The sequence below is a fragment of the Squalius cephalus genome, assembly GCF_949319135.1.
Source record: "Squalius cephalus genome assembly, chromosome: 12".
In the NCBI taxonomy this organism is placed as follows: Eukaryota; Metazoa; Chordata; class Actinopteri; order Cypriniformes; family Leuciscidae; genus Squalius; species Squalius cephalus.
Window position 1 is genome coordinate 31,503,882 of NC_137133.1, and position 13,239 is coordinate 31,517,120.

General features: G+C 37.5%; 1 protein-coding gene across 1 annotated transcript in view; it reads left to right on the top strand.

Moving 5' to 3' along the window:
• Positions 1 to 12,847, top strand: part of igf2r (insulin-like growth factor 2 receptor) — a 36,827-nt gene extending 23,980 nt beyond the window's left edge. The window contains exons 33-47 of the mRNA XM_079887393.1: positions 716 to 978; positions 1,064 to 1,276; positions 2,676 to 2,825; positions 2,955 to 3,113; positions 3,840 to 4,038; positions 4,871 to 5,023; positions 7,234 to 7,471; positions 7,854 to 7,990; positions 8,063 to 8,183; positions 8,640 to 8,786; positions 8,902 to 9,086; positions 9,642 to 9,828; positions 9,935 to 10,081; positions 10,408 to 10,477; positions 10,581 to 12,847. Of these exons, the coding sequence (XP_079743519.1) occupies positions 716 to 978; positions 1,064 to 1,276; positions 2,676 to 2,825; positions 2,955 to 3,113; positions 3,840 to 4,038; positions 4,871 to 5,023; positions 7,234 to 7,471; positions 7,854 to 7,990; positions 8,063 to 8,183; positions 8,640 to 8,786; positions 8,902 to 9,086; positions 9,642 to 9,828; positions 9,935 to 10,081; positions 10,408 to 10,477; positions 10,581 to 10,955 (2,744 nt within the window). The 3' untranslated portion in view covers positions 10,956 to 12,847. The remainder of the gene's footprint in view (positions 1 to 715; positions 979 to 1,063; positions 1,277 to 2,675; positions 2,826 to 2,954; positions 3,114 to 3,839; positions 4,039 to 4,870; positions 5,024 to 7,233; positions 7,472 to 7,853; positions 7,991 to 8,062; positions 8,184 to 8,639; positions 8,787 to 8,901; positions 9,087 to 9,641; positions 9,829 to 9,934; positions 10,082 to 10,407; positions 10,478 to 10,580) is intronic.
• The last annotated feature ends 392 nt before the right edge of the window (positions 12,848 to 13,239 follow it).

The window sequence follows — 13,239 nt, forward strand, 5'->3', positions numbered from 1 at the left end:
ATGGAATGTTTGAAAGAGCAAAAAAGAGGGCTAAGAGACAATCTCCTACGACAACTTGCAGTGCTACATATCATCGAGCAGGGTTCGCACAGAGTTTGGAAAATGTTTGATTTGAACCGTGTTCAAAGTTTGAAATGTGCTTTGAATTTAGAATTGTTATCCTTGAAAATGCGTGATTATGTCTCGATTAAAAAGAGGGAAAAAAAGAAAAATTAACCTTTAATGATTGAGTCGTGGATCATTTGTGCATCACTGCGTTGATGTCATCCGGGCACATTAAGTAGATTGCCGCCTGAATATTGCATGCGCACGTCCAGTCTTCAACAGTTCAACAGGAGTTCATGAGAAATGACTTCTGAGCTGTTTTGCATATAATGTACATCTAATTATTCACTGAACCCTTGATTATTCACCTGTACCCAGCCTTGAAAAGCACCGCTGCCACTGTTTGAAAGTGCTTGAGTTCTACTCTTAAAAATCTTTATGAACCCTGTTCGAGGCTGAGATAAGAACACAACATGCCTGGACTTCGGCGTCGGTCCATCTATCGCTGGTTGCTGTTTGTCCCTGAATCATAGATGAATAGACAGACAGACAGACACAAGTAGTTTTGATTATTCATTTCTGTTTCAGTGAGAACAGAATAATTGTTTTAATACATTTAGGCCTAAACAAAGACTTCACATGGTAATGTTAAGATGTTTTTTTGCTGCAGGTGTGTGCATCAAGGACAATCAGATGGCCTTAAATGGCGGAAACGCCACAAGGAAGCTGGTCTATAAGGATCAGGTGGTGGAGCTCACCTATGAGGATGGAGACCCGTGCGCCGCTAACCCTTCCTTAAAACACAAGAGCGTCTTCAGCTTCGTCTGCAAGTCTGGGGAAGGAGGCACGGGTGAGCCCGTGCTGGTGTTCTCGGATGGCACCACTTGCACTCACTTCTTCTCCTGGCACACCCCTCTGGTCTGCGAACAACAGGTAATGGAAAGTCTTTTAAAACTTTCAATCCTCTGAACCTCGCTTCATTTGAACCTGCAACGTATTTAGTGCATCTTTTCTGCAGGTGAAGTGCTCCGTTTGGAATGGAACCAACCAGATTGATCTGAGTCCTCTGATCCATCTCACTGGTTACTACACTGCTATCGATGACGATGTAGACAGGAATAAGACTCCTGAATTCTACATCAACATCTGCCAGCCCCTCAACCCCATCCCAGGGGTCAATTGTCCTCCAGGGGCCGCTGTGTGCATGGACCCTGTTAATGGAGAACCAATTGTGAGTAAACACATGAGCAGTGATTTCCACTTTTCTTGCTTTTTTAAGATGGTGTATTGTAGGGAAGCACGATACCACTTTTTCTTAAAACAATTTCCATATGATACTTTGATACTTAAATTTTTGTTACTCGCCAATATGAGTACCGGCGATACCTGTATTTCCAGTGCAATTTTTTCTATAATTTAAGTATAATAATTTAAGTAAATAATTATTTAATTATTTAAATTATTTAAATATATATAAAAATATTGGGTGAAGAAAGAATATTAATCATATTAGTTGGCTTGATTCGTCTAGCAAATAGCAAATAATATTTTAAGTAGGGCTGTTAAACGATTAATCGCGATTAATCGCATCCAAAATAAAAGTTTGTGTTTACATAATTTATGTCTGTGTACGGAGTATAATTATTTTCTATATATAAATACACACACATGCATATATATATTTAAGAAAATGTGTTATTTATATATAAAATATTTATATATAATATAAATTATATATAATATAAATATATATACACAGTATATACATGCAAATATTTCTTAAATATATACATGCATGTGTGTGTATTTATATATAGAAAATAATTATACACCGTACACACACATGTATTATGTAAAAACAAACTCTTATTTTGGATGCGATTAATCGTTTGACAGCCCTAATTTTAAGATAAAATCAAATGAAATAACTATATTGTGATATGAAATGATGACATTAAAAACAAAATTATATGTAGATGTAGATGATCATATCCTGAAATAAGACCCCTATTCCATCCTGTTCAGAATTGTGTAATTTTACAGAATGTGATTGATAATATAATTAATACTGGTGTTTTTTTATTAATTAATTTATAAAACAATGAATTTTAAGTTGTCATTTTATTCAATTACTTTTACTGTTATTTTAGTTTTTGCCGTGGTATCGATTCAGTATTGGTATTGTGATATTTTAGTCAGGTATAATATCGAAGTCGTAATTTTTGTATCGTGACATGCTCTCGCTTCTGTGCCGCTGCACACTCAACCCACTCTGCATGTTTTGCTTATCAGCTTGTGCACACCAGCTATACAGTCATAAATATTGTATTTATGCTTAATATTCTATTAATCAGACACAATTACATCATAGACATAAAAATATAGTATTGTTAGTTTATTTAATAACAATATGCTACAGAAGCCGTCTCGCAGGCATAAATTGTGGCACTTTAAATGTCACAATTTAGATGAAGTTCATACTATCAGTCAAATGAATAGGAATAATGTCATGAAGTATTTTTCATTACTGATACAGAGGTACCAGGGGTTGCTATTGAATCAACCCTAATCTATAATGACATGTTTGAATTAGATTTTAAATTCAGTGTGGGCTTTTCCTTTCTGTGCAGGACATCGGACGCATCACCTCCCCTCCTCTTTATAACACCAACACCAAAGAGGTGGAGATCGCCTTTACCAGCACCACCATCTGCCCTTCTAACCGTACCTCCAACTACTCCTCCAAGATCATTTTCACTTGCCAGAAAGGGGCAGAGTTGGTAAGAGATCAACCCAAAACCTTGGTTGATGTCGACAATTTATGACTCCAACTGAATTGTTGTTGGTTCAATAATTTTGGTATTCGTTTCTGTTATACATGAGTGTAAGTGTTTGTTTTCCACAAACAGGGTTCTCCCCAGATGATCCGGGCACATGACTGTATGTATGTGTTCGAGTGGGCCACTCCTGTGGTTTGCCCGGAGACCGTCACGGTGCAGGGCTGCAGTCTGACCGTCTCCCAACTGCGTTACACCTTTGACCTCTCACCGCTGTCAGGGCCTGTTCAGGTAATGACAAGAGACTTTTTTCCAGAAAACAAAGACTGAACATTTTAAATAAGTATCCTAACAAATCTTACAGACGCCAAGTTTTTGAATAGTAATGTTTATGAAAGAAGACTCTTTTGTTCACTAAGGCTGCTTGTTTGTGATCACAGTTATAACAGTTTCTATTTGAGTTGTAAAATGTAATTTATTCCTGTGATGTCAAAGCTGAATTACTCCAGTCTTTAGAGTCACATGATTGAGTCACATGAATCATTCTGATATGCTGATTTGGTGCTCAAGAAACATTTCTTATTAATATCGATGTTGAAAACGGTTGTCCTGCTTAATAGTTTTGTGGAAATTGCGTTACTTTTTTTAGAATGCTTTAATGAATAAAGAGTTCAAAATAACAGCATTTTTTTTTTTTTTTTTTGAAATCTTTTGTAACATTATTAATGTCTTTACTCTCAGTCATCAATTTAATGCATCCTTGCTGAATGAAAGCAAATAAAAAAAATGATCTTACCGGCCACCAAACTTTTGAACAGTAGTGTGTGTGTGTGTGTGTGTGTGTATATATATATATATATATTATATATATATATATATATATATATATATATATATATATATATATATATATATATATATATAAATATATATATTCAAAAATCTAAATTTTTTTCAGCTTATAGGAGCAAAGTAGCAAAAGAATGATTCTGGAGCTCAGTTTATTGTGTCTTTTAGGTTCCTGGAAGCTTTGGCTCCTTTACAATCAATGTGTGTGGGACTGTGGCAGACACAAAATGTAAAGACAGCGCAGTATGTCTGATCTCCACTGGCTCAGCGGCTTCATATGGGAACAGCAAAGTCATGAACCTAACCTACAAGAGAAAAGAGCAGAAAGTGATGATTCAGTATATTGGAGGAGACACCTGTCCTCCAGGTAAGACAGACACACTGAATCGGTCTAAAAACCTATTGAACTAAACCACATTTTAAGGCATAATAGGCAGACTTTTGGCAAAAGATAATAATTAATTGTGGTGCTTTGTAAGGTGCAAAGTAAATGTTTCATAGTAAAGGCAATCCCAGAATGCATTGCAATCAAGCAAGTGTAAGCTGGCGCTCGATCTGCCCAAAACCGGCATCCGACCAGCACGGAAGGTCTTTACGTGAAGGTGTCCTTTTCTCGAGGCAAAATATTTTTGGATTAAATGCAATGCATTTGAATATGTATTCTCTCGTTATTTCATCTGACTCCATAAATGAAGAGGTTTTAATGATATCTGGGGGGTAGGAGACCATTTGTCTAGGGACCACCTTCCTTTGTGTGCCAGTTATCCCTAAACTCTTAAAAACCTCATCACCTTTTGTTTTACTTATTTGGTAATGAGACATTTGTACCAGTCGCAATAAGACATTTCAAATGATACTAAATATGTATAATACTCAATGTTAATCATTCACATTAAACCATATGCTCTTGGGTGAGTTTTTGGTGATCTTCGCATGGGGGAGAAGGAAGGGGGGATGAGGGAAAGAGATGTAGATTAGGATGACTCTGAGGTAAGACTTTCGTCTCACTAGTGCACGAGGGGGAGTTCAAATGTTAATTTCCAGAGAGGTCCTTTGTCCTCTCAGGGTCTGGTCACTCTTCAACCAGACAGTCCGGCATCCTAATTTCTCAATTCTTACACAAGCTCAAAATCTAAGATGGAAGAATCCAGTTACACTTTTTCTCTAAATGATTAAAATTTGTGTTAATTGTCTTTCAGTTACAAAGAAAAATGAAGTGTGCATTTTCCCCTTTAATTACCTGGGCACGTCTTATACTGATTGCACAACTAAAGGCAGGACTGATGGAGGGAAGTGGTGTGCAACTACAAGCAACTATAACAAAGATCAGAAATGGGGCTTCTGCTCTGATGGTAAGAATTCCTGGCAGCCTAAAACCTCATAAATTACATGGACTTTTTTTTGGATAAAGCAACTGGACAAGCTATATTGATGAAAAAAAAAAAAAAAAATCAGTTCCATGTTAAGGAAGAAAAATAAAGTAAATATTAATATTATTTTGAATAATAAATAATACATAATTGAAGTAAATAATTATAATTGTAATTTATAATTAATTGTTTACAAAGTGCAACATTTTTTTTACTTCAATCCTTCTTCCAAAATGTGTTTTTGTCTTCCCTGATTCACTCTGGTAAGCCTATTATAAGTGTTTATATTTTAGACCTAAAGGGATGGTTTTCATGGGAAACTGCATATATGCGTCACTCGCCTATGTGTCTCTCGTCATATCCGTAAATAGAGAATAGTTGCTCCGGCTACTCTGACGCGTGTCTGGTGTGGGAATGGTATAAGTTAGTTAGTTGTCACAACGAATGAGAAAGATTGACATGGAGCAGCTAAAACTCCAACCTCCGAGGAATCACCCGTTTTAAACAAACGCCAAACAGAGGAGAGTCTGCTGGCAAAAAGAGAAAGGGACACAGCTTGTAATAAAATAAGAATCAACATTGGTTTGGCTTTTTGGAGATGGAGCAAACTGAGGGATTTAAAATGTTGTAAAAGCTATGTTTTATTATATATATTTATTTTTATATAATTTTTTATTTTTGAACAGATAAATTGCCATACAGTATGTAGCGCTCTTAACTAGGGATGTCCCGATCAGGTTTTTTTGCCCTCGAGTCCGAGTCCGAGTCATTTGATTTTGAGTATCTGCCGATACCGAGTCCCGATCCGATACTTAATACATAAAAAAAAAAATAAAGAAGAGCGAAAAAACAGATCCAGGATGTTCCTTATTTTTTATTTAATTCACCTTATTTTAACATTCAACAACTCTGTTAACAAACAGAGCACTTCTGTGAGGTAGCTTGAACAATCAAGTAATAAATAAATTCTTCACTTTTGGACTTTAGTGCAACAGTAAATATAATATAATATAATATAAATATATTATATATTATATAATATAAATACAGTGCGTATTTTTTTCGCCGCCCATGTTAACAGATTAAACCAGGCTTTAGAGCATTCACACCGCACGCAGAGGCGGCACGGCAGTGCGTAGCAGAGCAGGGGTGCGTTTCCCGAAAGCATCGTTGGCCAACTATGGTCGCAAGTTCCGTCGTTACCAATAGAGTTCAATGGACATTGCGATGAACTTGCGACCATAGTTGGCCAACGATGCTTTCGGGAAACGCACCCCAGAGCAGGAGTGCCGCGATCGTTTCGGCGCCGAGGCTATTTTTGCTGCGCCGCTTTTGCTGAATTAAAGTGACAATACATTGATCATGGCCAAAATACACCGCAGTTTTATCCAAAAAGTGCATTGATATCTATTGTGTTTTAAACAGTCAATCAAATGACCAACAGCAATTTAAAAAGAAAACAAATGTCCAAAAACAAACTTGTTGCCATAACAATAAAAACAAAGATGAACAAAAAGTTATATGAAATTATTAATAAAATAAGCTTCTTGACAAGTCTTTTCTCTTAAATGTATTTGAAAATGAAAAAAAGCAATGCCAACTTATCCATTATAGAGTAGCCTACTCTGTCTGTAGCCTACACAACCCGCGGTTCAGCCGCGCGTGACAAACGCTGCCAGTGTGAAAGCAAAACGCGCGTGTCCTGCTCCTGCTCACCATACGCACTGCTCCTGCGCTGCTTACACTCTGCTAACGCGTGCAGTGTGAAACCGGCGTAACTCTGTGCCACCGCATAACTATAGATGTGTTAAAAAATAATGAGAATATATATACATATATCCGAGTCCTGATCGGGAGGTAACGTCCGATTCCGATCAGTCTGAAAACACGTGATCGGGCCCGATTTCCGATCACGTGATCGGATCGGGACATCCCTACTCTTAACAGTTCATTGTAAAGCATTATCTATTGGGAAAGGTCATATTCATCCGCACGGTCACACAGAGCCGAAGCACATCCAAAACAATGTTCTTTTGCAAAATGCATGTTTTGTTTTGCCAGAGGGCCAAGTTACATTGTATACCTTTAAATTGTATGCGTTTTATAAGATTTGAATAAGAGATGTGTTTCTGTCTGCACTTGACTTAAGGGCTGTTTTAAGGTATTTTTATTTTTCTGTGTGTATTTCACAGCGGTAAGAGGAAAGCGTCAGTCGTCCATTTTGTTCACGTGTGACCCAGAGGCGGGCCGTGGCACACCCCAGCTGTTGAGCGAAACCCAAGGGTGTTCTGCCACCTTCCAGTGGCGAACAAATGTGGTGTGCCCACCCAAAAAGATGGAGTGCAAGCTGGCAGGACAACACCAGACCTACGACCTGCGCACCCTCTCTTCTCTTACAGAGCCATGGAAATTTAGCCACGGGGAAGATTCGTGAGTCTCGCTGTTGAATTGAATTTGACCCTGTTGCATGTACTAATAATAATTATAATAAAATAACAGTAAGTAAAATTTAACCTAAATATACACATTTATAAATAAACATAATATCCTAAAATAATTATTTATTTTGATCTTCTTTTTTTTTAATAATTACCAGTTATTGGTATCAGCCAAAAGTGCTATATCTGTGCAAGTATTTTCCTTTTTGTCCGCGATTATGCATTTCTGGAGTATTCATGTTTTTGTGTGACGCTTTCACATCAGTAGAACTTGGACACAACTTGTTTAATCGGTAATGGAACAATTGTGTAATATTGCACCTGCATCTGTTCAGTATGTATGAAAGTCACAGTTGTACTATTTGTTCCCACAGTTACTACTTCAATCTGTGCCAGGCCATCCATGGAGGCCAGCCAGGTTGTGCAGCGGACTCCGCCGTGTGTCGCAGACGTGCCAACGGAAAGACGGAGACTCTGGGCCGTGTGCACACGCAGACCATGGAGTTAATCGGTAAGTGTTTTTAAACCTTCTCTGACATAATTATGACTTTGTTGGTTTCTCATCAGCATGTATTTTCTCCAGATGGAAAGATCCTGGTCAATTATTCCATGGGTGGCGAGGTGTGTGGAAACAAAAAACCAGCCAGAACTATCATACAGCTGAAGTGTGGCAGCACAGTGGGTCATCCAAAATTACTATTTACGTAAGTTATGAGAAACTTGGCGTGAATGGATTCTTAACTTGTGGTGTTTTAAATCTGTTAAAGTTGGCATGAATTGAAGTTGTCCCGCCCTCGCGTCGTAAACACATCATCAGAGAAGAGGAGATGTTGCTGCAAGAGGGAGGGAGAGTTATTTTGATTAAAGATTACAAGGGCACAAGATTTAAAAAATAAAAATAAAAGTTTTGCACAGATAAATAATTTATAATAATAAATGCTGCAATACTCCATGAACAACAAGAATTGACCATTTTAATTCCATGCTGACTTTAATGACATCAACTTCCGACTTCACTTAACCATATGAAAAAAACATATACATATTTATAAAGTTTCCATTGGGAATCTGGTCTGTAGTTTTAATGTACTTTTACAGGGCTTTACCACAGTACTCAGGCAGATAAGTAAGATTCATATATTTGCCTCTGTGTGTTTTAGGGAGGATAAAACTGCATGTGAGTTCTGGGTGGAGTGGGAGACTCGATCCGCATGTGCTGTAAAGCAGGAGGAAGTCAAGATGGTCAATGGAACCATCCAAATCCCAGAGACAGGAGCCATGTTCAACCTGGGAGCGCTTTATTACCGGTGAGTATCTTTCGCTCTCTCTCAATTCTCCCGCTTTAATACAGAGCCTACAACTACACCACACTACATCTAGTTATGACGTGCATGAGATAAACAGTGTTTTATCTGTCCCCAGTTTCCACAACGCCACAGGAGACATCCGTTCTAATGGAGATCGCTATATCTACCACATCCAGCTATCAGGCATCACCGACAGCTCCATTTCCAATTGCCTGGGTGCCAATATCTGTCAGGTCAAGATTGAAAGCAGTTACCGCAGAAAAATTGGCTCTTCCAGCAAAGCCAAGTATTATATCAAAGGTAAGAGGAATTCTATAAGGAACCATATCGGGAAATACAATGTGTGAGCAGTGCTCAAATGTTTCGGCATGTTGGGACAAATGAAAGGCAAAGTAGGGTTTATTTATTTGTTTGTTTGTTTATTTATATATTTTAATGTATACATTTTGTTTTATACACAAAATGGGCAAAATAATAAAAAATATTTCTGTATTTTTTCTTTTTATTCATTTAATGTTACATTTTTGTTTGTAACAACATTAAAACTTCAAAAATATTTTATTTAAAATATGTTCTTTGTTTTGTTTATTTTTAATTTATAAATTAAATTTGATATAAAAAAAATTAATTATATTTTGGATGATTTTTCTTTACTTTTTTCACTATTTTTTGTAGTATTAATATTTGGCTACAATTAGCAAATTGATAAAGTCCACTTTCATCACTTTTTTTAAACAATATATTATTCATAATATATTTTAAGTTTAGGTTACTTATTTTTCTGTAAACAGTTTACTTTGAGGGGAAAGAATATTCCTGTAATGTTGTAACTGTTGGCATGTTGTATGTTGTCAGGTGGAAACCTTGACGTCTTGGTACCGTCTGAATCCGTATGTGGGCGAGACAAAACCAAAAATGTGTCCTCGACCATCCTGTTCCACTGCAGCCCTCAAGCAGGAGAGGGTATCCCAGAATTCTTGCTGGAAACGGATGGCTGCCAGTATCTGTTTGTTTGGCACACCTCCGCCGTTTGTACAATTTTGTGAGTATCACAAAGCCTAAACATGTTTCCAGGCAGTTCTGATGCAGAGATATGTCAGCAAAGGAAGTTTGAGTAAATTACGTTGGTTCTCCTATTGTTCATCTAGCTCCATGGACCCACACAGCACTGATGGAGGGGAGGAGCATGCGGGATTGTCTGGGCGGAGTCAGGCTTTAGGGGCGGTGCTTAGCCTACTGTTGGTTGTGCTCACAATCTGTTTGCTTGTTCTCTTGCTGCACAAACGAGAAAGGAGGTAAATGCAACTTAAATTTTATGTGTGCTTTTTTTTTTTTAAAGAAATTAATACTTTGATTCATGCAGGGATTCATTAAATTGATCAAAAGTGACAGTAAAGACATTTTATAATGTTTGATTTCTATTTGAAATAAATGTTGTTCTTTTGAACTTTCTATTCATCGAAGAATCCTGAAAAAAAAATGTATCAGGGTTTTCCACAAAAATATTAAGCAACACAACTGTTTTTAACATTGATAATGATAGAAATTGTTTCATGAGCAGCAAATATATAGGAATTCTACTTCTACTTGAGCTGCTTAAAATGTGTTTATATATTTTTAGGCAACTTGTAATGCAGAAAGTGTCAAGCTGCTTCAAGAAAGGAAATCCAGTGTCTTACAAGTACTCCAGGGTAACGTTTTTTTGTTTTTTTTTTATCATTTCAAAAGAAATCCAAGTTGAACAGAACGAGTTTGTCCTTAACTCTCCTCGTCTTTGTTCTTCTCTCTCTTTAGGTGAACACCGATGAGGATGGATGTGAAGATGAGATGGAGTGGTTGATGGAGGAGACCGGGACGCCCACGCGGGAGCCTCAAGAGAACGGTCACATCACCACCAAACCCGTCAGCGCAGACGCCCTGCGCTCCTTCTCCCTGGACGAACAGGACAGCGAGGACGAGGTGCTCACGGTCCCAGGGGTCCGAATGGCCCCTTCGTCGTCCTCTTTCTCACGGCTGCAGTCGGCTTTGCTGAAAGCAGAGAGCGATGAGGATCTGGTGGGGCTCCTGGTGGACACACGGAGCAGAAATCAGACCAGATACAGCGATAGAAACCAGAGGAAACCCCAGCCAGACCCTGATGACAGCGACGAGGACCTACTTAAAGTCTGAGCGCATCGGGCAGCCGAACTGAACTTTTGAATGTTTCTGCCACCACGCTTTAAATGTTCAGTTGCTCCATTTTTTGGGTTTTCTAAAGGGAAATCTTTGCGAGACCGCTTTCAGGAGCAAGTTAGTCGTTTCGTCCACTAAATAGACTTGATGCCTTCCTGACAAAAAAGTTTTTTGTCATTTGATAGTTTATTTGTTTGTTTGTTCGTTTCCCATTGATTAAGATGAATTGTGTACAGCATCGTATGTGAATTCGGTCTCCCACAAACTTACAGAAATGGACTATATAGATTTTTTGTATTGTTATTTAAAGATTTTTGGGTACTGTTTTTTTGTTAACACACCAGCTCACTGGAAAAATACACTGTTTTATGAAATTATTTTGATTGATTGTGGCAGATACAGTCAAAGACCTTTTCTGAACTTCAATCTTAAGCAGTATTTCACATATCTTGAGCCATGTAGCACCGAAAGGAGGTTGATTCGCTTCAAATATCACGCGTCGCGCTTGCGTTCCGCATCAGCATTAATCTAACCATAACATCCATTCGTCGTTGAGTGTTTTGTGCAATGCTTTTGCCCGCTTGTTCTGCCAAAGAAGCATGTTCTACTAGAACACAGAGCGCATACAGAGGTTTAGTGCCACGAAGGAATGACAATGCATGCAAGACTGCAGCAGGCTTCCTTTAGAATTGTAATTTCTCATCGCAATCAGAAGTGCATCACATTGTGCTGTTCATTTGCGTTATGTTAAATTTATTTAATTAATGAGGTTGAATTCATTAACATTATTAATTATATTTGATATCATGAACTTACAGAGCCTCTAAAGTGACAAGGTGATGGTATTTTTTTTTTAAATGGGAGTGGGAATTATAAAAAAATATATATATATATTTTCAATGCTTTTGCGTTCTCTCACCAAACTTTTGCGTTCACCAGAGAAAGTTTGTGTTCACTCGCAAAACTTTGATGAAAATGATGGGAAAATAATGTGGTGGCGCAAAGTTTCTCAGGGGAACGCAATATTTTGGTAAGCGATTGCAAATATTAAGCGATTTTTAAGTTTCTCTGGGAAAAGCAGTGCTTTTGCAAGGGAATGCAAAGCATTGAAATATAATTTTTAGAATCACCATTTCACCCTGGCTTCGTATGAACTACTAACAGTGAACAAGATTTTTTTTCCCCTCAGAATTTATTAATCCACATTCATTTTTAAGTATACTGTTACTTGTTATTCATGTTCATTCATGAAACATTAACCAACGTTAATTTACACAACTTAATGTATTGCAAATGTATTAATATATGTTGAAATGAACATTTAGCTAAATTAATAATTCTGTAAAAGTCTTGTTCATTGTTAGTTTGTGATATCTACTGCACTAATTAATGTTAACAAATTGAACTTTATTGTAAAAGTGTTTTTTTCTTCGTTCTTTTAAATTTGCGCGCCTATGAAAGAAGTCACATGTACAGCAAGCAGCAGAAAGCCTTCTACAAAGCACTTTTCCCGTTAGCATGAACCGTTTTGTTGCTAGTCACATGAATCGAATTTTATGCGTTTTGTTTGCTGAATGTGTTGTTTATCAGTTTCAGCTCACCTTTAATGTCCTTCTGACTAACTTGGTTTTCAGAAAGATACATACATTTGCACAAGCTGTGTTGCAGGGTTGCATTCTGCTGTCCGGAAATGATTTACCAAAACGTTCTTCTCACATGGCAATGAAACAGGACACTGGTCCTGTTCGACAGCATGTGTTACAGTATTTTTCTAATAGGTTGTCTCATAGGCTCGTATTACCCATCCATCACATATATGGTTGCCAAATAAAGCCACAGCAGTTCTGTATGTCTTTCATAACTCACTGTTCCTGAGACGGTACATCAAACTGAGGTGAAGCACGACTGGCTGTCTCTTTAAGTACTTTGCACTTTGGTGGACATTTTTTTCTTCTGTCCTTTAGGGCAGAAGGTGGACGGTACACTCGATAGCTATTGGTCGTCACGGGTTCCCCCTCTCCCTACTAAAAAAATGTCTGCGACTGCTGTATGGGATATTGTATGGTTTAATTCTCTGAAAAACGTCCTGAGATCATCTTTTTTTCTGTTAGAAGCTTTAGCTCTTCTCCGACTGTATTTGTCATGTTATACAGCATCTTGTTTTTGGATTTGAATAGTTTATGCTGAGATATGATGGCATTATTTCAATAAAACTATCAGCTGCTCTGCATGCATTCTTACTAGGAGTTCTTGTGGTTCATCTCGCTACTTATTACTTTAA